Source organism: Solanum pennellii, chromosome 1, assembly GCF_001406875.1.
Source record: "Solanum pennellii chromosome 1, SPENNV200".
Taxonomy (NCBI): Eukaryota; Viridiplantae; Streptophyta; class Magnoliopsida; order Solanales; family Solanaceae; genus Solanum; species Solanum pennellii.
Window position 1 is genome coordinate 97982273 of NC_028637.1, and position 25648 is coordinate 98007920.

General features: G+C 33.8%; 5 protein-coding genes across 5 annotated transcripts; 4 read left to right on the forward strand and 1 right to left on the reverse strand.

Annotated features, from left to right (window-relative positions):
- Positions 1–1631: 1631 nt before the first annotated feature.
- On the forward strand, positions 1632–4871 carry LOC107009229 (cilia- and flagella-associated protein 20). Its single transcript, XM_015208532.2, has 6 exons — positions 1632–1729; positions 1819–1883; positions 1966–1997; positions 3056–3297; positions 4179–4415; positions 4505–4871. Exons 2-6 carry the CDS (start codon positions 1831–1833, stop codon positions 4511–4513), a joined length of 573 nt encoding a protein of 190 aa, XP_015064018.1. The 5' UTR covers positions 1632–1729; positions 1819–1830; the 3' UTR covers positions 4514–4871.
- Positions 4872–6004: 1133 nt separating this feature from the next.
- LOC107008605 (protein LNK3-like) lies at positions 6005–11075 on the forward strand. The gene is made up of 6 exons (XM_015207714.2): positions 6005–6385; positions 7193–7566; positions 7696–7912; positions 9568–9687; positions 9781–9893; positions 10323–11075. Exons 2-6 carry the CDS (start codon positions 7202–7204, stop codon positions 10534–10536), a joined length of 1029 nt encoding a protein of 342 aa, XP_015063200.1. The 5' UTR covers positions 6005–6385; positions 7193–7201; the 3' UTR covers positions 10537–11075.
- A 5541-nt stretch (positions 11076–16616) lies between these two features.
- LOC107007921 (putative RING-H2 finger protein ATL69) lies at positions 16617–17790 on the reverse strand. The gene has a single exon (XM_015206769.2). The coding sequence runs from the start codon at positions 17411–17413 to the stop codon at positions 16913–16915; it is 501 nt and encodes a 166-aa protein (XP_015062255.1). The 5' UTR covers positions 17414–17790; the 3' UTR covers positions 16617–16912.
- A 1077-nt stretch (positions 17791–18867) lies between these two features.
- LOC107007920 (protein MAINTENANCE OF PSII UNDER HIGH LIGHT 1) lies at positions 18868–21594 on the forward strand. The gene is made up of 3 exons (XM_015206768.2): positions 18868–19211; positions 20343–20480; positions 21026–21594. Exons 1-3 carry the CDS (start codon positions 19026–19028, stop codon positions 21416–21418), a joined length of 717 nt encoding a protein of 238 aa, XP_015062254.1. The 5' UTR covers positions 18868–19025; the 3' UTR covers positions 21419–21594.
- Positions 21595–22531: 937 nt separating this feature from the next.
- On the forward strand, positions 22532–25549 carry LOC107008188 (cytochrome P450 98A2-like). Its single transcript, XM_015207113.2, has 3 exons — positions 22532–23059; positions 24165–24565; positions 24739–25549. Exons 1-3 carry the CDS (start codon positions 22561–22563, stop codon positions 25381–25383), a joined length of 1545 nt encoding a protein of 514 aa, XP_015062599.1. The 5' UTR covers positions 22532–22560; the 3' UTR covers positions 25384–25549.
- Positions 25550–25648: the final 99 nt, after the last annotated feature.

Genomic DNA, 25648 nt, shown 5'->3' on the forward strand with positions numbered 1-25648 from the left:
TTTTTTAGGGCAATTTTATTTAAATTATTTTTAATGATTCACATTGTTCTTGAATTGTTGATGCATTAGTATATTTTGCACAAAATTAGCACACAATAGTATAATTCAATAAGCAGATTTGTAAAGGATAGCATATTTATCGTCTTTAAATCTATCTTTAAAAGCAAAAAAATGTTTTTTTAATAGACCATTGACTCATGTAAAACACATCAAAAATCAATTACATGTAAATCAACTACCATGGTGGATAAGTCATGCTGAAAGACAATGAAAAGACACGAATAATACAAACATCAATATGACTGATGAAATGTTCTCTCTGTTTGATTATTGTTATATTATTTGTTGTTACTATTTTTCACATTTTTTCTTTTAGTTTTTATTTTGATTTATTTTCCTTGAGCTGAGTAAATTTCAAAAATTGTCTCTTGGCCATAAACTAAATCTTCACATCTCTATTTAGAATCATGTCCCCAGTAAATTGAATATGTGTCATATCTAGTCTAATCACCTTTTCAAGACTTCTTTGACCTACTATACTTTTTTTCATATACATGCATCATAGGAAATATAATTGTTCATCAAACCTTCAACACATTCTTTTTACCATATTGAAGAGGGTATTTTTTTTTTTTATAAATACATGTTATTTTTAAAGGCTAAAGTATTCATCACCCTCTGAACTTGAAGCTTTTTATTTGGTGTACACTTAAACTATATTTTATTTTAATTACTCCATCAAACTTGTTTATTCCACTATCACGTACACCTTTTTGTCTGCTGCTCCTGGTGTGACTACACACGCGCGTCAACTGGCAAAAATAGTGATGATGTGGATTCCCACCTGGATAAATAATAATCACCTAGATAAATTAAAATGGTAAAAAATAAATATCATATTCCAACTCCTTTCCCGGTCGCCGTCTATCTCCACCACCAACCACCGTATCTCCTCTTCTCATCTCTCTTTCCAATGAAAATCAATTCTTCACTCTAACCTCCTTTCCGCTGCAAAACAACACGGTTTCTTTCAGCTCACACAACACTCCATCTCATCTCACCTTGCTCAATCAGCTGAATCGGAATCTATCCATTTTCAACGATGAGAAACAACTTTGCTACACAAAGAATTGGCCCTTGGGCTTAGATAATGATGACGACGACGGTGATGTTGTCTACGGCCGATCAATATTAAAAAAAATTATAGATTTTTATATATATTTTTTTACTGTTGTAGCTTTATGACGTGACAAAAAATCACTCCCTCACGCGCCTAGTAGAGTGTGATTTCAATTTCTACACCAGGTGGACAGAAAAGGTGCACGCGTTGAATGAATAAACAAGTTCGGGGGATAATTCAAACAAAATAAAGTTTAAGTGTACACCGAATAAAAAACTTCAAATTCAGGGGGTAATAAATACTTTTTTCCTATTTTTAATATATCAAATCAAATATCTCAACATAACTAATATCCACATTATTTATACATTATTTTCAAATTATATATTTTTTATAAACCGTTACCAAAATAACCCCTTATTCCTTATCATCTTGTGCCCCCACCCNCGTTAATATTTGTCTTGATTTTGACATTAACATTAGCCCGACCCGTTTAACTTATTTTGGAGTCAAGCCGGGTCAAGATTCGCCCGGTCTATTCCCCTAAATCAAAGTCTATTCTTGAACCCTTACTTTCCTCCCGCAATCGGTCCCGTTTCTTCATTGAAGGTATAATCCCTTATATATATTCATCTTTATTACATAATACAAGTTGATTTCGAAGTTATATTCGAATAATTCTGTGTGTTAATTTGCAGAATTTGACTCCAATGTTTAAGAACACGTTCCAATCCGGATTTCTTTCCATTTTGTACAGCCTAGGGTATGTAATCTTTCTCTTTTATTGTTTAGTTTCAATTTTAACTCATCTATTTGTATTAAAGATTAGTTTTTTTTACCTCCAGGAGCAAGCCTCTGCAGATTTGGGATAAAGAAGGTAATTTTTTAAGCTTATATATGTGGGTTGCACTTATTTTGCCAGAGATTCAGTTATAGGATTCATGTGTGGGTTTTGTGTTAACTTGGTGGTTCTGGGTTTTTCTATGGGGACTTAATTTTTGCCCCTTTCAGCTGAAGGAGGGGTTTATGCATAAGGGGATGTTTTGTTTTGACATATAACTGGTTTCTTGTTGAGGATCATATCTGTAGTGTAATTTGTTGGTGCGGAGTAGTTCTTTTATAGCATTCAAGAGAGAGTGAGGTACTGGAATTAGTTGTGTTGTTGATATGATGTGGGGATAGTGCTATTGTTGATTGCTGAATCCTCTAATCCTTTTTGGACAATGTAATTAAAAAAATACACCAGGGAGAGCCTTAATTTTTGCTTTAATTTTAAAAGAACTCTTTGTTATATGATCAGTATTTAGATTCACTGGGCAAAAATTGATTGTTCCTAAATCATATTATTAGTATTGTAGGGATTTTGTGATTTGTTTTTCGTTGCTGGAAGTTTGACGTACCTTAAGATTTTACTTTATTGTGGATTCACCCTTTGTTTACTTTTAATTCTTAATTTTTCTCTATCTAGAACACAGTATGTTCTGGTTACACCAATAATACAAGTGAAATTAAACATATCTCTTTATGCATTCTACATTGTTCTCACTATTATGGAACATTCTCCTTTCCGTCTATCCTGTTCTTTTCCATATGCTCTAGAGTACCTTCCTTTCATTTGCAATCCTCTGCTATCTCCAACACACGATTGCTTTCTCTAGTGTCCTTGGTAACATCCGTGAGATATTAAACAATGAGACTACAAGGTCCCACAGTTACCAAACTAACCTGCAACAAGAGATGATTAGTAGCTCTCTAGATTCTTTGCACGTGCCCGATATTACACCAACTCACAAATATCCTCAGGTGAAATAGTATCTAGCTCTGCAATTGACAGAGAGCTATTTTCTTCAGAGATTTTCTGTTCCAAATTTTTAACACCTCCATCCTGTCTCTCCTTTCTGAATTCTGACCATGCAAATTATTCCTTGTGTGCAGTTGTCGATGGACATGTCAAACGGCTGCAAGATGAAGATATCCAATCCAATGTCCTGGAAATTATTGGGTCGAATGTCCAGCAAGCATACATAACGTGTCCTGCAGATCCTAATGCAACTCTTGGCATAAAATTGCCCTTCTTAGTCATGATAGTGAAGAATGTGAAGAAGTACTTCACATTCGAAATTCAGGTTTTAGATGATAAAAATGTCCGGAGAAGATTTCGAGCTTCTAATTATCAAGTCTGTAAGTCTTTCCAGGATATATAGATTTGTTCCTATGACTTCTTTGTTGCATATTTTGGATATCTTTTTGTACATGCAGTCTTTCCCAATTATGTCATATTGTCATTAGTTTAAGAAAACTGCTGAGTGCTGTCTAGGACGATAATTGATGATCTTAGCATTTGGGAAGGAGCTGTAGCTGAGTGGAATGATCTTCATTTAATCAATTTTTACTTGTTTATGAGCAAAATTCAGTTTTTTTTTTAATTGTTAGATGGAGTGTATGACATGAACAGAGTCTTGCTCTTTTTGGTAAGAGCTTATGTTTGGTAGCATTTTTTCTGGACTTATAACAGTAGTATTATCATATATTAAATTTTTTCTATGGTTCTTGTTATATGGACTAAGGATTTTTCCAATAAATCTGAATGGATACTATTAATTTAAATAAATTGTGACGAGGAGAAAGTTAGCACCTGTGAAGTGTCAAAAAAGATGGGAGAATATTTCTGTTTCCACACTAAAATGCCGGAAGTAGCAGTTGCTACATCTAAATGAGGTAAAATGTAAATGCCTAATATAAATTCTCTAGCTGTTGCTATACTTCCTACTTTGCTTGGATATGAACTTCTCCACAACTGTGGAGCATCTTACATAGACAGGTTGCAGTTTTGGTGGCATATTTGTTAAAGCTGAATTAATGAGGATTAGATAGTTAGTGCAGCATAAGTGAGAAATAGAAGAGGAAAAAAGTGCTACTAACTTTCTTTTTGGTCATTCTTTGACCTTGAGATATTGCAGTACTTTGACTTGAAGTCCTCTCTTGACAAGCTGTGTTAATGTTTATTTACTAGATTTCATGAATGCTGGAGTTTGAAACTTTCACCTCTATGTTGCAGGCGGTAACCCGAGTGAAACCCTATATTTGCACTATGCCCTTGAAATTGGATGAAGGATGGAATCAAATCCAGTTGAACCTTTCTGATTTGACCAGGCGAGCTTATGGAACCAACTATGTTGAAACTCTTCGAGTTCAGGTTCATGCAAATTGCAGGCTAAGGAGGATATACTTTTCTGACCGTCTGTATTCAGAGGAGGAACTCCCACCAGAATTCAAACTTTACCTTCCAATGCAGGTGAAAGATGCTCAGGACTTGCTTTGATTTGTTGTGTCTTGGGGACTTATTTCATTCTAATATTCCTTTTTTGGTCTTGTTGACTGTAGAAATCTTGAAGATCTTCTCTTAAAACCAGCACTTTGGTTGTCGACATTCGCCTGCAGACTGGTATATCAATCTTGGAGTGAAACATTTTGATCTTTTGGACATGTTGATTACCCTTGAGTGGGTAGCACCTGGAGTTTATGTTACTAGACTAGTTTATTAAAGAGTACTTGTACGATATCTCAATAATTTGTCTCTCACATAACGTTTGAAGTTAGGTATAACGTACACATGGGTAACATGATGAGTGTCATAATTTTACTAGTTTGGTACAACGTCTTTTTATATAACTGAACTATATGTTGGAAGTGACGATACATGAATAGACTTCTATCGTCTCTCGAATAATAATGTACTTTGAAACATTAATACTGCGTTATCTTTTTTTTTTTAATAAAAAAAAACAGTCATACTGCGTCATGGAATGATCAAAGCTAAAAGCTTTGTTTAGCACGGTATGAACATTTCTATAATGACTTAATTATATGTTAAATTCTTTTTTTTTTTATAATTGATATGTTTAATTTTATCCATGTTTTGAAAATTGTTTACTAAAATTTCCTGAATGGTCATCTAGATTTTATTGCGTCTAAAAACTGGTCGCGTTAAATGATAAATAAATGTTTTACTAGAAAAAAGAAAAGTTTAATGTAAAACGACATTAAATTAGGAGAAAAGAACTTTTTATTGTATTAAAAGAACGTTCGACGAAAATAATAATAAATGAGTAACATCGTAAGTAAAAATAATTTTAGCAAGTTATTTTTTTAAAAAATATGAATGATTATTTAGGAAATTTATTCGTTTTCTAAATTAATATTTTATATAAAAAACAAGAGAAATTTTAATTTATTTATCGATATTTGATAAATAATTAAAAAATATATTATTTCAAATATATTTATACCAAAGATAAAATGCGATTAAAAATGAAGTTTAGGGAGTAGCGAAACTAAGATGTTCAAAGAGACGAGCTTTCATCTTTTTGCTATCTTAATGACTCAAACAAACGATTTGAAATTAAAAATGAAAAATACTTGCTATTCGAATCACGTGATTATTATTCTTATCCAATTGAAAAAGCAAACCCATTTTCACATGGCCTCAAATCAACAAAAAGTTTGTGCTATCCCTTTTTTCCCCAACATTTTTCATCACGTGATTGAGCCAGACTTTAAAATATTCCCAAAAATAGCGCTGCTGACTCTGCCTCTTATTTAATTGCCACGTGTAAAATTAATTGATTTACGTGGGCCTTATCCCTCACCGCCACGTGACGCAATCAAGCAAAATCTTCATTAATAATATAATCTACACTTCTTTCGTTTGTGGCTCACAATTCTTTGCCTTTTAGAATTTGAGGCTCTTATTCTTTCCATCTAAATCTCACATCTTATTGGTCCAAGTGGCATATTTTCCTTCCAATTTTACCCTTTTATACACCCCATTTGCTAAAATTATATTCCATGAATTATACTTATGCAAATTCTCTCTATTGACTTTACGAAATACACCTTATATTCTTCATTTTGGTAATAAAATAGAGGATCTTTAATTGTAACACGAAGGGTATTATAGTCAATTCGTTTTCATGTGGACAAAAATAATTGTGATGATAAAAAAAGTGGGATAAATTTATAGCCATGGCAATTTACAATACCACTGCCGTCTGCCTCTGTTTCCAGTAACTGTGAGTTATTATTGCAAAACAAAAGGGAAATATATATATATATATATATATACTCTCCAAGTTGCAAAGTTACACATATAATTTTCTCCTACCCTAAGAAGAAAAATCCTATCTTTATTTCCACTTGCTTTCTCCTCTAGTTTTGGCTATTTTGGGGAAAAAATTTCATCATTTTCTTGCAATTTTCAGAAGGGTAAGTTATTTTTGTTTTTGTTTGGTTTTTAAGTTTATGGAGGTGAACAAGGGGTTGTTGTGTTGTTGATTCTTGAGCTGGTTTTAGTGCTTTTTGGATGATTTTCAGTTATATGTGTGATTTTTGCTGGTTGAAGTTCTCTGTATTTGTGGTTTTTCTGTTCATAAATTTGGAGAAAGGGTGTTCTTTTCACCAAAAGAAGCAGAAAGACTTCAGCTTGGGGGTTTGATTTGCTTATGAGTTTGTTTTATCATGATTTATGGTTTGAGTTAAGTTGATCAGTTCTGTTTTGTATTAAAATTTTACGAGCTTCTCTGAATTATGTATGTTCTTTTTTCCTTAATTAAAAGTTCCTACCATTTGTTTACTCTCTCTAATTATTTTTTTAAAAAACAAAATGAATTTTTTTGGCTAGAATATCTGGATGGAGGTCTAGATCTAAAATTTAAAGTAATTTGTAATTGAAATTTTAGAGAGTTTCTATCTATCTGTTCTAAATATTGGAATAGAATTGAATTGACAGCATCCTTTTTCTCTATAGCTACTAAAATTCTTAAATCGGTAGTATCAGTTTCTTGGGGAATACGAAAAAACTTGGGAAAACAAGATGATTATCTTTGTGTTTAGTGGTGTTCAAGATTTATGTGGACTTTGGTGTGTGTTGAACTTGCATTTATCTACAGCTGAGAAATGAGATGAGTAACTTTTATCAAGCTTGGAGTGAGGGGTGGGAGTTTGGTTATTAAACTTTCTCAGTTGTGTTCTATCTTGATTTCTCAAATTTTACCATGATTATTATTCTACCAGGTTAATCTTATGGAGTGGTTTTCTCGCGTTGATGATGGTGATGTTGTTGTTCCTGAAAGCTTAGATGGCTTTTCGCCATCTTCTGATAGCTGGTCACAGTGGGACTCAACGCCCTTTGGGAATTTCAAGTCAGAAATGAAAAGGAACAATATAAGGTCATACGCTGGAGCCGAAGATTGTAAAGTGATTGGGAATGGCCTATCTAATGATGTTGACATGAAAAACTTTGGAATTCACGAGGAGCCTTTTGATAATGCAGCTAACCAAGCTTCATACTGTGACATGGATCAATGGTCCTCATATCCACCACCTGAGCAGCTGGAATTTCATCTTGATAACTTGACCTCAATCGATCAGTTGGATGATGTGTTCCTGTAAAGCTCTTAACTCTGATGAATTTTATTGGTTTCGTTCTGTTATTGAATTAATTGACCTATAGTTGTGGCGTTAGATGGAAGAATCTATCATTTTGGCTGATCGAGTTCTTATGTTCCATTATGCAGAAGTTCCTTACTCGAAGAAAACTGTCCAACTGGAATGGATGCATCTGATGAGTCATCAACAGATTCCCGTTGCAGCATGCAGCTGGATGATGATCAAGTAAGAGATATGACGAGCAAAGCTTGTGCTGGTACTGCCAAATATTTCTCTGCACATGCTTTTACTTCACCAGTGGATTGGGAGGGGCAAGAAGTTAGCAATTCTTATTTGCTGAAAAAGGTGATGCTTTTGTTCATTTTTGTTTCTGAAGGGCATGAATTTTCATGTAACAACTCCAATCTGTGAAGCTGGAGTTGAATCATCAACCCCAGAAGAACTCAAAAGACTTCACTGCACATGTATTATGTCATCTGAGAGCTTTAGAGGGACCAGCCGATAAATTAATTGGTCCGGTGTATTATGATGAGTTTCAGTCTTACATGAAAAGATTTTTGGCTCACTTGGAGTTTTAAATTTGCATTGAGGCAGATGCAGGGAGCAATCCGGGTTACTTCTCATGCTTTTTGGTGGAAGGAAATTTTGGGAATATTTCACCTGCATTCAAGCAGGGGCGAACTTTGCATGATTTTTGAGGGTTGAACTAAAATTTGAAGGTAAAAAATCAGAATTATCCTAAAATCTCTAGAAGAGCACAAATTATTTTCTCTTTCCTGGGGAATTGAGCTTGAAGCAGCTACCCTTCTTTCTGACCTATGGAGGTCTGTCCCTACTCTAAAGACGGCTTGTAACAGTGTCGAATTGTACAAACCTCCTGTCCGTGGGTCACTTTATTTTGGATATTGTCAGAGTGGCTAAAAGTCCCACATTGGTTGGGAAATGGACTGGTTTGTAGTCTCCTTATATAGACTTGGGTGATCCTCCCCAGAGCTAGCTTTGGGGTTGACTTAGGCCTAGGTATCATATCTTTACATGGTATCAAAGCCAGGTCCATTCCCGTTTAGGCTCCCGGACCTCACTTCAGTCGGGTCTGGGTGTGCTAGAGTGGGCAAAAGTCCCACATTGGTTGGGTAATAGACTGGTGGTATCCTTATATGGACTTGAGCAATCTTCCTCCTGAGCTAGCTTTTGGGGTTGAGTTAGGTCTAGGTGTCATATCTTTACAAATACCAAGGGAATCATGAGCAGAATAATGTTTGAACATGTTTGCTTGTAAATGGCTTCGATTTTAAAGTAATACTTGAGCTGTCCGTTTGTACCAATTCAACCAAGTTGAGACAGTTGCCATGGTATAATTCTTAAGATAAGCCAGAGCTGAGTTTCTCTATTACAATTTCTGAGAGGAAAAAAGAAAGATATGGTTGTGTTGAATTCATCTCTCCATTATATCATACTTTTTGAGGCAAAATCTAAGTCGAGATCATTCCTCTGTGAGTTTATGAGTTGTCTCTAAGTGATGAACATTTTTAGCTTTTAGTTCCTGTTAGTTGATAGAATATTCTAATGAAGTATGAAACACACTACAACTGTTGTTGAACTCAAATGACCATCTAAGTTTGCTTTGGGTTTTTTCTTTTAGTTTTTTTGGGTGTTGATGTGTTTGTGGAAAGGGAAGGGAAGTTTGGTGGAGAGTTTTGAGTATAGTCTTTGTCCCCTCTGTTTTATTTCATAGGATTGGTCAACTATAGGTGCAGATGGAGGAGGAGACCTACTATTTGTATTGGGTTTTGGTTTCATGGGAAGTCGTCGTGGCATGTGGGGATATCATAAAGGAACTAGGCAGCTGTCTAAACATATTTTTTGGATTTTTATCTGATGGCAATTAGCAGTAACATATGCATACACATTTATTCTCATTTTGTTGGGTCTTTTTTTCTATTTGTAAGCTTTCACCTATCTGAGTTCTGAAGTCTAAATCATTGAAATTTTATTTTCAGGCACCACAAGCAGAGGCTGCCGTAAAATTGGAGCATGATAAAGGAGACAATAGATCGAGTGACGAGGAAATATCCATGGAGGAGTCCGTCCTACAACACCTAGAAAATCTCACGTCTCAGGTAGTACAGGTTTTATGTTTTGGGTTTACCATTGTAATATTGTGGTCAAATGGCCAGGTTTACTGAATTTGTGCTCGTCCTGTTACCAAACAGTTGACGGAGGAAACCAGAATCTGCTTCCGGGATTCTCTATATCGTCTTGCAGGAAATTCAAAACATGATGCATGTCAGAGTAGGAATGCTATGCCAGATCAAGATTCTATGCGGTTAGTGCGCATGCTCAATTACTTTCATTGATGGACTAGAGTCTAGAGCTTGTTAGTGAGTTGTTATACATGATGTTGTAGGTCATGATTAGGGAGACTCTAATGGATGTATTTCTGTAGGCTCTGCCTGGTTGAAGATCATTAGAGGAATTATATCTTTATATTGTAAAATGTTTCAGTACTTCCTATGCTTAAAATATGTAAAAAGCTTTCATTGTTTTGCGTGCTTTCTATGCTCAAAATTTCACCGTCGTCTATTGGAACGGAAACAACAAATAAAAAAACAGTAGAGCTTCATTTGAAGCCGAAATACACCAAATAATTCAAGAGGGAAAATGCAGTATGAAATTCTTGTTGTCATTAGATTAAGGGAAGTGTTGGTATTCCTGTATTAATGTTCATATTTTCTCATACTGGAAAAAATATCAGATTCAACAAAGAAGAGACAACAGAATCGCGGACGAATGTCATTGACAGAACTGTCGCCAACTTTTTGTTCAGCAATGTTGAGTTTGGTGCTTCTGAAGGCTCATCATTTGACTTTACAGAAGCCACCAACATAAGACAGCATTCAGGAGGCGCTATGTTGTGGAATATCTCAGCAGGTTCCTCTGGTTGTGATGTCCCTACTTTTAGCGGATAAACAATGCACTCTTCACTCTGCTTGAACTCCTCTTGAAGTGGAACTGTGATGGGCAGCACCACTTTGCATCCTAGTTCTTACATTTCGTTCAAGATATTATAGCATGGTCGTCTTGCATCACCTTATCCTGCTATGTCTTGGCGACAGCTTGTATAGTAGGCGTGATTAGAGGCTAACCATGTTTACTCCCGTGTCTGCCAGCTGATCAATAGTTCCTTCCATATGACAGTCGCCTTGGCAGAGGAGCTATCCGAGCTCCAAGAGGTCGAGAAGACTGTTGAATCCTGGCATTTCTTTAGACTTCCACGGGTAATGTAAGCAGCGAAACGCTGCAAGGAGCCCTGGTTTTTTCTTATAGGCTCCAGACAATATTAGTAAGAAAAAAATTCATATATGTTTATTTTTAGAATTTTGTAAGCATCTGTTTCAATTTGGGTAGCTAGCTTCATCAACAGTTGTTTATATCTTTTGGTACTTCAGAGCTTTATATGAGCAAACAATATGAGACCAATGCAAGGTTAGGTTTGTTGCGAGTATTATATGGTTGTTTAAGTTAACTTCTGATTGTTTGGTTGATGTATTTGCAACTTCATAACATTGGGTATACAATCCGGTACAAGCCGTAACGAAACCGCACCGGTATCAGAACCGGCAATGGACTGGGATTGAACGGTACCGGAAGCGGCACCGTGCCAGACTTAGGTATACTTGTATTTGTAGTTGCTGTTGGGTAATATAGGCATTTAAACTGATGTGTCAGTGGCAAAGAACCCAAATAGCTTGGTGGATACGGGGCAGAGCTTGAAGTCATTGGTCGATATACGGTTTTTACTAGAATAAAGGGTATATATGCACTAGTTTCTGGACGAGAGGGGCATAACCGTTCCAAAAGTATGAAGGAAGATATACATACCATTTTGCGATAGTTTTGAGTATATATATATATATATTTTTGGTATTTATTATACTCAAAGAGTGATAAAATAAAATAAGTATGTAAAGTCAATAGTGAACAAATATTGTTGGACAGAGGGAGTAACTATTAGGTTTAGAAATCAATTATTAACACTTGAAATTTATCATTCTAAAAAGTTATAGTCGAAATACTGGTTAAACGTGCAATGAAATTGAACCGTCAAACAAACAACCACAACTCAGAAAATATAAAGTTTTGAAATACTGGTTTGTCTTAAACATACAATGAAATTGAACCACCAAACAAACAATCGCAGCTCATTGGATGTGTCCTTGAGGGTTGTGGTTGTGTAATTTATAAATTTGTCTTAAACGTACAATGAAATTGGACCACCAAACAAACAATTGCAGCTCATTGGATGTGTCCTTGAGGGTTGTGGTTGTGTAGTTTATAAATTCACGTGGTAAGATTGTATCCTACGAAATTTCAAAAAATTATAATAAATTATATGACTATTTTATTATGGATTTAATTGTCAAATTATTAAATTTTATAAATTTTCAATCTTAAATTCACATTTGAGTTTTCATACTACTGGTCTCCCAACCAACTGCAGATTTCTCTCCCCCTGCATGGGGTTTAAAATGTAATATTTGATCGGTTCCGTACAAAATTGTTAAGAGGAAATGACAAAAAATAGTTTTTTGTTTAATAGTATGAATTTTTTAAAATTTATTTTAAAAATTGAATCTTATATTAACATAAAAAAGTTTCACCAAAATTTTAAAGTATGAAACCAAAAAAATTATATTAAACACTAAAAAGAAAGACAGAAGTTACACCTTAAAAATCAGTCTTTAGGAAGTAGATAAAAAGAACTATTTAAATACATCTTTTTAAAGGACGTTATAAAGAACGGTATCTAACTTTAAATCTGTCAAGTATTTCATTCATATTAAGTTTATTTTTGAAGTATGCAATCAAAAAACTTATACTAAACACTAAAAAAAAAAAAGTTACGCCTAAAAATCTATCTCTTTAAAATATTAAAAGAATTGTTCGAACACATATTTTAAAGGACATTACCTACCTCTAAACCTGTCATGTTTTTCATGCCTATTAAGTTAATTTCAAAGTATGCAACTAAAAAATAAAAGACAACAAAAACCTGAAAAATCAGTCTCTAGAAAATAGATAAAAAAAAATTTAAAAAAAAATTTAAAGCATGTTACGTACCCCTAAATCTGTCATGTTTTTTCATGCGTATTAAGTTTCCAACGCATATGCCATACCACATCAAAAGATGTAGTGTAATACAATTTAGGGCTGAGCCACCTTATAATTAGGGATTTTCCCAAATAAACACTAGAAAATAGTATTCCTCCTAAAAAGTCAGTCTCTGTTTAATATATAATTGTTTTGTTTATTTTTTTGACTTAATACACTTATTAAAAAAATAATTATTGATGTGAATATTTTACTTTATTGTCCATTCTAATTAATGTTTAGTGTTAGGTCTTAAAAAATAATATGAAAAATATTGTTTAATGCTGGGAGCAAAACATGAAAAGAATAATTGTCTTTTTACCTACCTCTAAATCTACCATATTATTTCATTAGTATTAAGTAGGCGTTTGACCATGTGATACCATATCAACGATATGATATCGTGAGATGGAATCAACGTTTGAACACGTCACTTTACGTTGATTCCATCTCATGATTCCCTATCATGAGATGTGATACCATATTCTTCAAAAACCATGATATGGAATCACACGGTGATACCATATCATGATTTGAGATGTTTTAATATAAAAATTGATCCACGAGTTTATATTTTATTAAAACCAACCCCACATTTATAACTACTAACCATTTATCTCATATGTAAATAAAATTTATGATCAGATTATTACGTTTTTTAATTTATTATCTTTACCGACATAAAATTTATTATTCTCACTAACATATAGTTACTTTAACTCACACTTTACGATTGTTGAGTAATAAAATCTTGAAGAGCCCGTGAAAGGTGTTTCATTTTTACTCAAATATATTAATGAAACAATTACTTAACTGGACAACAAATTGAGGAAGCGTTCGATTTGTATTGCAGAGGAGTTATACGGTATTGCCATGTGTTAGAGTTACTGGAGAGGAACTGCACCAAACAAGGTGTTTGTTCTTGAAATATGAAGAGATGAAAGTAGATGCATGTAATCAATTGAAAAATTAGGTGAATTTTTGGGGTTTCCTTTTACAGAAAAAGGAGGACTCAAATCTTTGTAGTTTCCAGAATATGAAAGATTTAGAGGTGAATGAGAAAGGGAAAAGAGAAATTTCAGACTTTGAAAACAGAGATTTGTTTAGGAAAGGTGATTGGATAAATTATTTTACACCTTCCATGTTTGAGAGACTTTCCACTGTCATGGAAGAGAAATTACAAGGCTCAGGGCTTACCTTCACGGTCACTTGACTTATATTTTGTTTGTTTGTGAATTTATTTTGAATCGTTAAAAGTTAAGGTTCTTCGTATAAGATTAATTTGATAAAAATAAAGCGGAGAGAGAGAGAAACAATAGAAAAAATTCTTAAAAAATTTAATTTTTTGAGATATAAATTTCATTAATATAAATCTAAGCTATTTATCATATTATACTAAAAGCATGAAGCTCCATAGTTGAAAGTTGAATTACAAAAATATCCCTAATTATATTAAAAATAATCACTTTGTCCTGATCATTTAAATAATGTATCAAACTTTTCAAATTACAGCATTTATATCTTTTGTCTTTTAAACTTCAATCAGTTAAATATTTTATATCCTTTTCATATTCTTGGCACTTTATAAAGTTATCACCCTGTCAAATTTCTTTATCATTTTATTCTTACTCCTCGATTTATCGAGCATTCGTTGCCTGATCTTACACCTGGTAAGTGCTAAACTACTTTCTAAATGTGTGCAAGTTCCATTGTGTTTGGCGTGTCTTAAAACAAGTCTGTCTTGCAGAGCAGAGAAAAAGCATGAGAGAAATCAGTAAAGCTGACGGGCCTAGGATTAAGTATCTGGAAAGAGTTGTTCATAAGAAGAGGAAGTATTCCGAGCAGCACACTGTTCGAACTGCTACCCAGGAGTTCCTTGAGAAATCTGCCCGTGAACTTCTTGGTGAAAACCAGAGTGGTTTTAAGGGACCTTTACAACTGCCAGAGGGTGATGATGAAGACATACCTATGAGCTGATTTTCTGGTAGATTTTTAACTCATTTCTTCCAGTTTATATTCTCTCTCTACTTTATGGGTCTTGTAGTTGCGCTGCTGGCATATTATTTTATCTTCTCAAAATATTTTCATGGCTTTTACACAATTTAATTTCTTTAGATTATGATACCCCTTAGATAAAATTATATTATATTATACTAAATACTAAAATAAGAAGGTGTAAAGTCAAACTTTGAAAAACAAAAATATTTCATAGAAAATTATTAGAAATTATTTCATAGAAAATTGTTAGGAATTACTTTTTTTAAAAAAAATAAAAAATCTCTATTCTTTCTCTATAGTTAGTGTGGTTAAATGGATTAAACTTGTTATCCTTTCTCTATAATTATTATAATTAAATGTATTGAATTATTAGTAAAAACAATCAACCTTTATTCTCCCCCATGTCTAAGATCACTAACTTCTAAAAATTACCTTAAATAACTCTTCACCTTTTCATCTTATCATATAAATTTTTAGCTATATATATGTATCATGAAAAAGTAATTTTTCTTTATCACTTACCTCTTGTTGATGTGAATCACTAGGCAATTTTCATGTACTTTTTTTGTTTTAAATATTAATATTTGTTTGATCCTAATTAGAATGATATTTTGTATCATAGTTTTATCTTTATCATTTTAGATGTTTTTTTTTGTTACGGGAGAGGTATCATCAAGAACTTTACTCCTTATGTATTTCTTTTTACTATATATATGGTTATAATTAAAGTCTTAAGAAGGGTATGAATGTTGTATTTCTTCTTATCTGTTTATTTTTGTTGTATTCTTTACCGATTTATACTTCTTTAATTTAATCTACTATGAAATTATAAATGTTATGTATATTTTTATTAGTGCTGAAATTACTAATTTATGACTTTTATATTCATTTTTAAATGTACTTTTATAATATTTTTTTCTTTTATCCTTTCCTTACTGATATAGTTTCTTTAAGTAGATACATATTTGTGTACTTAGTATATGGAGCGTAATGAGAGATTATTAAGGATAAATCATATAAATATATTCATATTATTAGATGCTATAGTAATATTATTATTTTTCCATATTTCTTGCTTGATAGTCAATGTAATATTCGATTATTATGAATTTTATTTAATGAATAAAATATAAATTGGTAAAACTAATATTTTTAAATTCAATATTTTTATATAATAACTGTATGGAATAAACGTGCAACGCACGTTCCGAAAACTAGTATTAAAGAAATGGATAAAGATCAAACCTGATAAGTTTTTATTTACTTAAAGGATTAAAATCAGTAAATTTTTAGTCAAGAAATTGAAATTAGTATAATTAAGTGATCAAAATTAACAAGTTATTAAATAGTTAAAGAATTATATATATTAAATGTATAGCTAAGAGACTATGTGAAACATACTAGGAACTATATTTATGTCATTTCCTCCTACAAATTGTGCCATAAAGAATAATAGTTTTGAAACTGACTTTATCTCATCATTTGATTTGCGGTGTTGCCTAATCGAGCTTATTTTTATTTGCATTAAAATAATCATGAGATATGTGTACTTATTTACATCGTCGCGCGTACAAAACCACTTGACAACTTTTTTGGACGGTTTTTACTTATTGAGTGTCCGTTTAAATGTTGTTATGTAACAATGAGAAATTATATTCCTTGTTGTTATGTAACAATGAGAAATTATATTCCTTATATTATTTCAGAAAAGGAATAACATTTTTTCTGGCAATATTTTTATTTTAATTTTTCACATGATATATTTAAGATCATAAAATTAAGGATATTTTGATAAATATTACTTTAATTTAGAATCACAATATTAAAAAATCTTATTTTCTTTTTTTAAACTCTGTTCAAGTCAAACTAAATCATCCTTTTTAAAACAGAGGAAGTATATAGTAATATATAAGGATCAATTTGTTATATTATCCAATAAGAACTTTTTTCCCATTTATATATTAAGAACCAAATGGAATCTAATCTAAGTCCAGACAGTAAGAACTATTTTAATCATATATCTCTTACATAAATTATAGGATAATGACTCAATTGATTTAAAGGTGATTATTTACATGGATAATTCGAGATGAATCTCTTTCGGTGCCTTTTGAGTCGAGCGTCTTTATGTAGTTTGAAGGCTATTTATATAGTGGGGTGCGCAGGTTAGAGAGATATTTCAAACTAGAACTAATTCTATACAAAATTAAACCTATAGTAATTAGGCACAGGCAGCGGTGTTGAACCTGCAGATGTAGAAACCGGAGAGCTCCTACAGATCGGACAACTCCCACTCTTCTGCAACCATTCGTCAACACAATCGGCGTGAAAACAGTGATTACACTCCGGCATACAGCGAACGGAATCCTTCACACAATATTCACACAAGCATATTGCGCATGTATTCGTATCACTAATTGAACTAGGCAATCTCTTACTTTCACCCAACACTACTTTGGGGAACGACTCTATAACCGGCCGATCCAATCCGAAGAAGTAGCTATAGATGTTGTAATTATTATTATTAGTCTCATTTGAAGAAGACGACGGTGGCGTCAAATCTCCGGCTAATTTGACACGAAGACAAGCGTAGGAGGCGAACATGATGATGGAAATGAGAATCAAAATGGCGACGGCAATGGCGATGCCGTATTTGAGGCTAAATGCAGAATCTGCAGGTAAGTTTGATATAGACATTTTTTTTTGTTGGAAGTGTGTAGTGCAAATTAATGGAAGAAGAAGAAAATTAGGGGAAGAAATAAATGAGGTTGGGCCAGTGAGTAGATGTTGTCAGAACCAAATAAATAAATTGCAATGTTCATCATGTGCATTAGAGATTACAGAGTCTACAGTGAGTTTGAAAATGAGATCCAGGTCTACGTTGGGAATTGGGCTTATTAGCTGAAGAAGAGGAGGAAAATCTGGGACCGAACAAAAGTGTGAATGGATTTTCTTTTTTCTGTGACCGTAGTGTTTGGAGTTAGCTAGTGTGCATCTCATGAATTAGTTTTATAAAATACTCCCTCTGTAACGATTTCTTTTTAGTCTGTTTAAAAAAATTAATTTTTTTTTATTTTGGTAATAATTTTTCTTTTGATATATTTGAGCCACAAGATTAAATGACAATTTTATATATTTGACATAATTTTAATTTAGGATCACATGATAATTTTTTTTTTATTTTCTTAAACTTCGTATCAAATCAAACTAGATCATTTTTTGTGAAACGAAAAAATATTTGTTATCCAATAACTCTATCCAACAATGCTAAAACAAATAAGAGAATTTTTTATAGCGTTGATTTCATCTTTTAACCTACCAATTCCATATGTTATTATACATCATATATATATATATATTAAAGTATGAGAACAAAGTTAAACAATACTACTTTCATATATGAGTTGACGAAGCCGATCAGCGGCGACGGTGGTGGCCCGAGAAGGTGCCTATTTTAAAATTAGAGCGGAAGTGTTTTTGTATTTATATCTAAACTTTTTTTTAGCTCTTCGTTGTGCTGGATAAGTTTCTTACTTATTATTTTCTATTATAAACTAATCCAAATATTACGGGATCAAATATCTTTTAATATCAAATAGAATATACTATAATCATTTAATATTATAGTATTAAAACATACGTTAAAAAACTCGAACTGTGACTCAACCATGCAATTGAATTGCCCGTTAGGTGGTTGAGATGGTTTTATTTGACATATAATTAAATTAGTCTATCTACCTATAATTGCTCTACTTTGGTGTTATAATTTGTCACATGCTACTTTGATTCAAATTAAGACATTTTACCTCAGGAACATATTTATAATATATGAACGTTATAGATTTAATAAGTTTAATTAGATTTATTTCAAATTCAATTATAAATTTAAATTTATGGTATTAAAATCTTAGATTCAATGTATAGGCTATAAATATGCAATCATCTAGCAAACCATTCGTTGTTATTTCTTTCTTTTATCAATTATATGCTTTTATTCATTTTTCCACGGTGTATATCAAGTCAAACCATAAATAAAAAATGGACAAAAGACCTGTGTGGGAATGGCGCAAAATGACAATAAGGGATATAATTGTCAATTTAAAAGAGAAATGAAATCTGAGACGCATAAACCACTCAACGTGCATTCAAATCAAACCACAAAAACTAAACCATAAGAGGATTTTGGAGGCTCAAACACAGCCAATCGAAGAAGCATCAAATTTCTACTAGTGGTTCTGCTTCTTCATCACTTCAATATACTACCTAACAGACACCACCATAGTTGGGCTACAAACAAATTTGGAACATAATGGCTTGTGCTGCTTTATCAGCAAACAGCTGCACCATAGCTTCATCGTCTAGTGGAAGATTGAGCTTTTCCACATACCAAAAGGACTCAAAATTGAGGCAAAGACACAGTCTCGTTCGATTCAGAGTTCGGGCTTCAACTGATGATTCTGATTGCAATGCTGAAGAATGTGCCCCAGAGAAGGAGGTCTAGTTTCCTCTTTGCTTTTCTTCAATTTATATAACTACTGTTGAATTTGTGTTTTTCGATTCATATTTGTTGACAGATGTAGAAAAAAGGAAATGGGTAGTAGAATCTGAAAAGTTTTCCTTTTTTAGAGCTTTGGGGAATTGTTTTGGTTACATAGCCAACTCCCGAAAACGATCTTGGATAATAATTATGGCTGATTTTGCTGTAATTATAGGCCAGGCCGGAGCTATTATGCAGGTTATAGGTTTGGATAAACCAAGTAGATTTGTCCAAACTCTGTATGTCTTAAGAAATCGATTGAATAAATACAAATTGGTAATTTAGAATCAAGTTGCCTGAATGAACTAGAATTCTGAACCCATAAGCTTTAAGTATGCCAACTTATGTTTCCGGAGACAGTAAAAGTTGCTGCCTAAACAGTGTGAATACTGTGCTCTAGCATTTGTGGATATATTTGTGTATACTGCTGCAACTAGTAAAGATGTCAGCAGTTTGATTTCACTTGGAATGTATAAGGTTGACGAGTTAATTATGGAAAAGCTGCACATCAGAATTGTATTTGTTTATACATATAAAGGCATGTGGAACGCTTTTTCATGTCTAGTGAGGAAATATTTTGCTATGAGTTGGGAGAAGACCAGCACAAATTGAAATTCTTTTGGGGAGAAAATGTATTGGTGTAAGAGTCTAAGAGACCAGTTGATATGGCTTGCTGTAGGCAGGTTGTGGACAATGAAGCTTTCGTATTTTCTCTTGAATGAGTTTGTGAGGAAGGCACAAATTTGGTGTAAATTCTTTCATGAGTTATGCATCTTTGTGATACATTGTATGTCAGGTTGCGTTCATTACATGATTGCAACATTTTATCTTTTCTTTCCGTGGAAGGAGAGTTAATCATGATAATAAGAGTGTGTGATGCGAAAGCATGTAATTGTTATTTTTCGCTCATAAAACAGAATTGCAAACTATTCTTATACACTCTTTGTGGTAATTTTGAGTTTGTTCTTCAGCCTTTACTTGATAGCTTTTTAACAAACATTAGTAGATCAATATTGCATGTCATACCATCCAGCAAGATGGTAGTTCACACTGGAAAATATTGTGATTCATCTTTTATATTGGAAACAGGTTGGGAAGGTGAGCTTGGAATGGGTAGCCATGGACAACACCAAAGTGGTTGGGACATTTCCACCTCGTAAGCCGCGTGGCTGGACAGGGTATGTTGAGAAGGATACTGCTGGGCAGACAAATATATACTCTGTTGAGGTTAGTACTTCTATGTTCTGCGAAGACACAAGTTCTTTTGAAACTACATTGATCAGGTGGTATAGAGCAAAGGAAGTTTCATATTATGACATGCAGTAGCTTTTAACACGAAAACTATCATAGCAGGTACACAACGAATTGGGAAGGATCTGACTCTGATACCATGATAGAAATGGACCTCATATTCTAGAGATATCAGGGTTCCAAAAAGGAGTCACGCGATGAATCATAAAATACCAGTCGCTAGTCTTATGCTTTTACAAGACAAACCGTGTTGCTTCTCTTGATTAACTCGATTTTTTCCCTGCCCCATGGCCTCTCACTTAGTTTAGGATCAATGTGGCTAGGATTCTGTCTAAAATTCTTCAGAATTACTAACAAGTTCGGTACAATATATGATGGGTGAAAGTATATATATCTTGGCAATTCACACTGAATCATCATTCTCTTTTGGTAGTTCTTAAGAGAAAATATTCCTGTTTGACGACCTGTATGGATGCTGTTATTGTTATCAGTGTTATTGATGTTGCTTAATTTTGCAACAGCCTGCAGTTTATGTAGCAGAAAGTGCTATAAGCTCTGGTACTGCAGGCACCTCATCTGATGGAGCAGAGAACACCAAAGCTATTTCAGCTGGGATAGCCTTAATCTCTGTTGCAGCTGCTTCATCGATTCTCCTTCAAGTTGGGAAGAACTCACCTCCTCCGATACAAACAGTGGAGTACACGGGACCATCCCTTAGCTACTATATCAACAAGCTTAAGCCAGCGGAAATAGTCCAAGCTTCAATAACCGAAGCACCAACTGCACCAGAAACCGAAGAAGTAGCAATTACACCAGAAGTTGAAAGCTCTGCTCCAGAAGCTCCTGCTCCACAAGTTGAAGTCCAATCTGAAGCCCCTCAGGACACTTCAAGTTCAAGTTCTAACATCTCTTAGGATAAATCATTTTGCTTACTTGTATATTTTTATTTGTAGATGACCTAGTATACATATTTCAGTAAGCTTTTGTAATACTACTATTCAAAGAGAACTATTATCTGTATCGAAAATCAATTATGAATCCTTAATTGAGTTAGCTCAATGATCAACAATAACAAAGACTTGACTCTGAAGCATAAAATTGTAACCTTTCATTGTCTATACATTTTTTTTTTAAATCAACAAACATCATAACCTACTACTTCAGTCTTCAAGTGGGTCCATTTTACCAACCACATTTTGTTTCTATGGGCCGTTATCTTTCCATCTTCATTCATACTTTTTGCATTACTTTTTTTTATCAACTGTTCTGTAGGCGCCAATGTTTTGCAGCAAAGTGTTTCAACCATGGGCAAAATGAATTCTTAAGCATAATGTTGACCTTACTATGAAGTTGGTAAAAAGGGCATACGTGGGTAGCTTTTTTGCCATGTAATTGAAAAATAGTCACTTTAACGAAATAAAATATCAACAAAAAGAATTATCCTCGTAAAACACGAAATAAACAATTCCAACATATTGTTGTGAAATTTGAATTTTTACAAGTAAAACTCTTGAAAAATAAAGGAATATAGTCGTTTATTTGACATAAAATAAATTAGATCAAAAAAGTGCAGGAGCGAAGGTTCTAATATGGATCTCTAATTCATATTTAATAATTAAACAACAAATTTATTTTACTATTATAGAATGAATAATTGATTAATTCACAAGACAAATACATTATAATTTTTTTTTCTTCTTCTTAATATCTAAATTTTAACTTAGACAATATATATATCTATAAATAATCGAGCTATGTGTAAACTAATCTGACCCACAATTATAAATTTTTAAAGGTAAATTCATAGTCTAAATAATAAGTTATGTTTCCTTAATACTTTTACCCATTGACTATACATTCCCTCACCAATCAAAATTCTCTTTTTCATATTTAAAAATCCCTCAATCTTCATGTTTCCATTTTTTAAAATCTAAATATTCTTCACCAAAAACACCAACTACCATATTTTAAAAGACTAAAATACCCCTCACCTACCTTTTCCCTCCCCTTTTATATAAAATCCATACTATCCTTCTTTTTCTTCAATATCCTAACAATGGCTATTCCCATTCCTTTACCTGTTGCAATTCCTCTAGCTTTCATTTTCACATACGTACTTTATCATCTCTACTACCGTCTCCGATTCAAGCTCCCGCCGGGCCCAACTCCATGGCCGGTAGTCGGAAACCTTTACCAGATTAAGCCCGTTAGATTCCGATGCTTTTACGAGTGGGCAGAAACCTACGGACCTGTAATTTCGGTTTGGTTCGGGTCGACTTTAAACGTCGTCGTTTCCAGCTCGGAGTTAGCGAAGGAAGTTCTGAAAGAAAAGGACCAGCAATTGGCTGATCGGCATAGGAGCAGATCGGCGGCGAAGTTTAGCAGAGATGGACAAGATCTGATATGGGCTGATTATGGACCTCATTATGTTAAGGTTAGAAAGGTTTGTACGATTGAGCTTTTTACGGCCAAAAGGCTTGAATCCCTTAGACCTATTCGAGAAGATGAAGTCACTGCCATGGTGGAGTCCATTTACAGAGATTGCAGTAGTCCTGGTAAGTTTTTTTTTACTGATAATTTGAATTTCTGTTTTTTTTTTAATTGTTTAAATGTATTTTCAATTGGTAATTAGTTGTTTTTTGATGAGACAAGTATTTAAAACACTACTTAAACTAATTAACGCAAAATACTAGTTGTATACTGAACCTAAATATCAACATTAGTGAAATACATTCAAAATCCTCCTGAATTCTCGTTAAGTTTAGGTTTGTTTTCTAATGCTCCTACAAGAGTTTCAGCCCACTCTTCTCATACAAAAGTTTCAGACCATTTGTTATGTCATGTGGCATATCGAGAGTGTATTGAGGGTGTATCTAAGTTTAGTTAGTCAAATTGAGTCTTATTTTCAAGACTGTCAATATATCCGGGCCGAAACTAATAATTTGTGCATTTGTGTGCTTTCAATTTTTAATTTTTTTTAATCGATCTTGAATTGCTATTCCCTTATTCCCAATTTATGTGACGTAGTTTGACAGAATATGAAGTTTAAGAAAGACTTAACCATGTTAATATCTATCATACTTGAAAAGGTTATTTATAGCAATGGAAGTGTAGTCATGTAGATAAGCAAATAGTCTTTTTCTAATAAAAGATTGATAAATTTGAAATGGAAGTGTAGTCATGTAGATAAGCAAATAGTCTTTTTCTAATAAAAGATTGATAAATTTGGTTGAAGTTTGGTGGGTTTTTTTTTCATTGTGGGTCCATGGAGTTGTTGGGAATGGCCTTAAATAAAATGGTGAGTTGACTAATATCAACCTACTATCATTTTCCAAATAATAATAACATAGAAAAATAAATAGTTAATAAGCACCACCTTAAATAGCTGGTGTGGTTGGTGAGTTGGTAATGGTAGACCAAACTTTGAATAAGACCCGCTACCATCGCTCACCAGACCCCACTTATCGAATTACACTGGATATGTTGTTATAACTACTATTTAATGGAAAAAGTTTTCATATATTCCTGATCAGTTTCAATAATTTTAGAGAAAATAATGTTTGTTTGGTTTGAATCTACTAATCACTAGTACTGTGAAACTTACGAATGTACAATCTTGAACCATATGGTGTTAAATGTAAGAATATGGTAATTGTGTAGATAACCTAGGGAAGAGTCTGCTAGTGAAGAAGTACCTTGGAGCAGTGGCCTTTAACAACATTACAAGGCTTGCCTTTGGGAAGAGGTTTGAAAACTTTGAAGGTGTAATTGATGAACAAGGGAATGAGTTCAAGGCGATTGTTGCCAATGGGTTGAAGCTTGGAGCATCCCTTGCCATGGCCGAACACATCCCATGGCTTCGCTGGATGTTCCCTCTTGATGAGGATGCTTTTTCTAAGCACGGGGAACGTAGAGACCGTCTCACCCGAGCTATTATGGAGGAGCACACCCTTGCTCGCCAGAAGAGTGGAGGAGCCGCCAAGCAGCACTTTTTTGATGCATTGTTGACCCTCCAACAGAAATATGACCTAAGTGAAGACACTCTCATTGGTTTACTTTGGGTAAGCAAATTAGTAGTATAAACTTTCCTCACAAAAGGAGATGGAATGATTGCTGCTAGAATCCACTGAGATTCGCCTGTTGTTGCTCCGAGTCTATCTGATACTCATAAAAGAGCTAAAATGAACACCTATAATTGTGATGAGCTTTTGAACTGATTTCGCTGAAATTACAGGACATGATCACAGCAGGAATGGACACAACTGCAATATCTGTTGAATGGGCAATGGCTGAGGTGATCAAGAACCCAAGAGTGCAGCAGAAGGCCCAAGAAGAACTCGACCAAGTGATCGGGTACGAGCGAGTAATGAACGAAACAGACTTCCCCAACCTCCCATACCTGCAATGCGTGGCCAAGGAAGCGCTAAGGCTACACCCTCCAACTCCTCTAATGCTCCCACATAGAGCCAACGCCAACGTCAAGATCGGTGGCTACGACATTCCAAAGGGCTCCAACGTGCATGTGAATGTCTGGGCTGTTGCTCGCGACCCCAAGGTGTGGAATAACCCATTGGAGTTCAGACCAGAGAGGTTCCTTGAGGAAGACGTGGACATGAAGGGTCATGATTATAGGCTACTCCCATTTGGTGCTGGTAGAAGAGTGTGTCCAGGGGCACAATTAGGTATCAACTTGGTGACCTCTATGTTGGGCCATCTATTGCACCATTTTCGTTGGACTCCTTCTAATGGATTGAGCCCAGAGGAGATTGATATGGGTGAGAACCCTGGGATTGTTACCTACATGAGGACTCCATTACAGGCCGTTGCCACTCCCAGATTACCAGCTGACTTGTATAAACGAATTGCAGTCGACATGTAAAAAAAGAAAAGGGAAACCCTCCCCAGCAAGAGTTTTTCTTTTTTATTTTGCTTTCCTTTTTATTGTTACAGTATGTGATAACGTCAAAATATTTTCAACTTTGTGCCTCAAGTCCAATTTCTTTTGTACTATTTTTATTTTAATATCAGCTAGAGCTTCATGAAAACAATTTGTTTCTGGTTGGTTAAAGACATAGGATTTCATGGAATGATAGTCAACCTTATCCCTAAGTTATGAAGGTAGAAAGGTATTATCAATGGACACT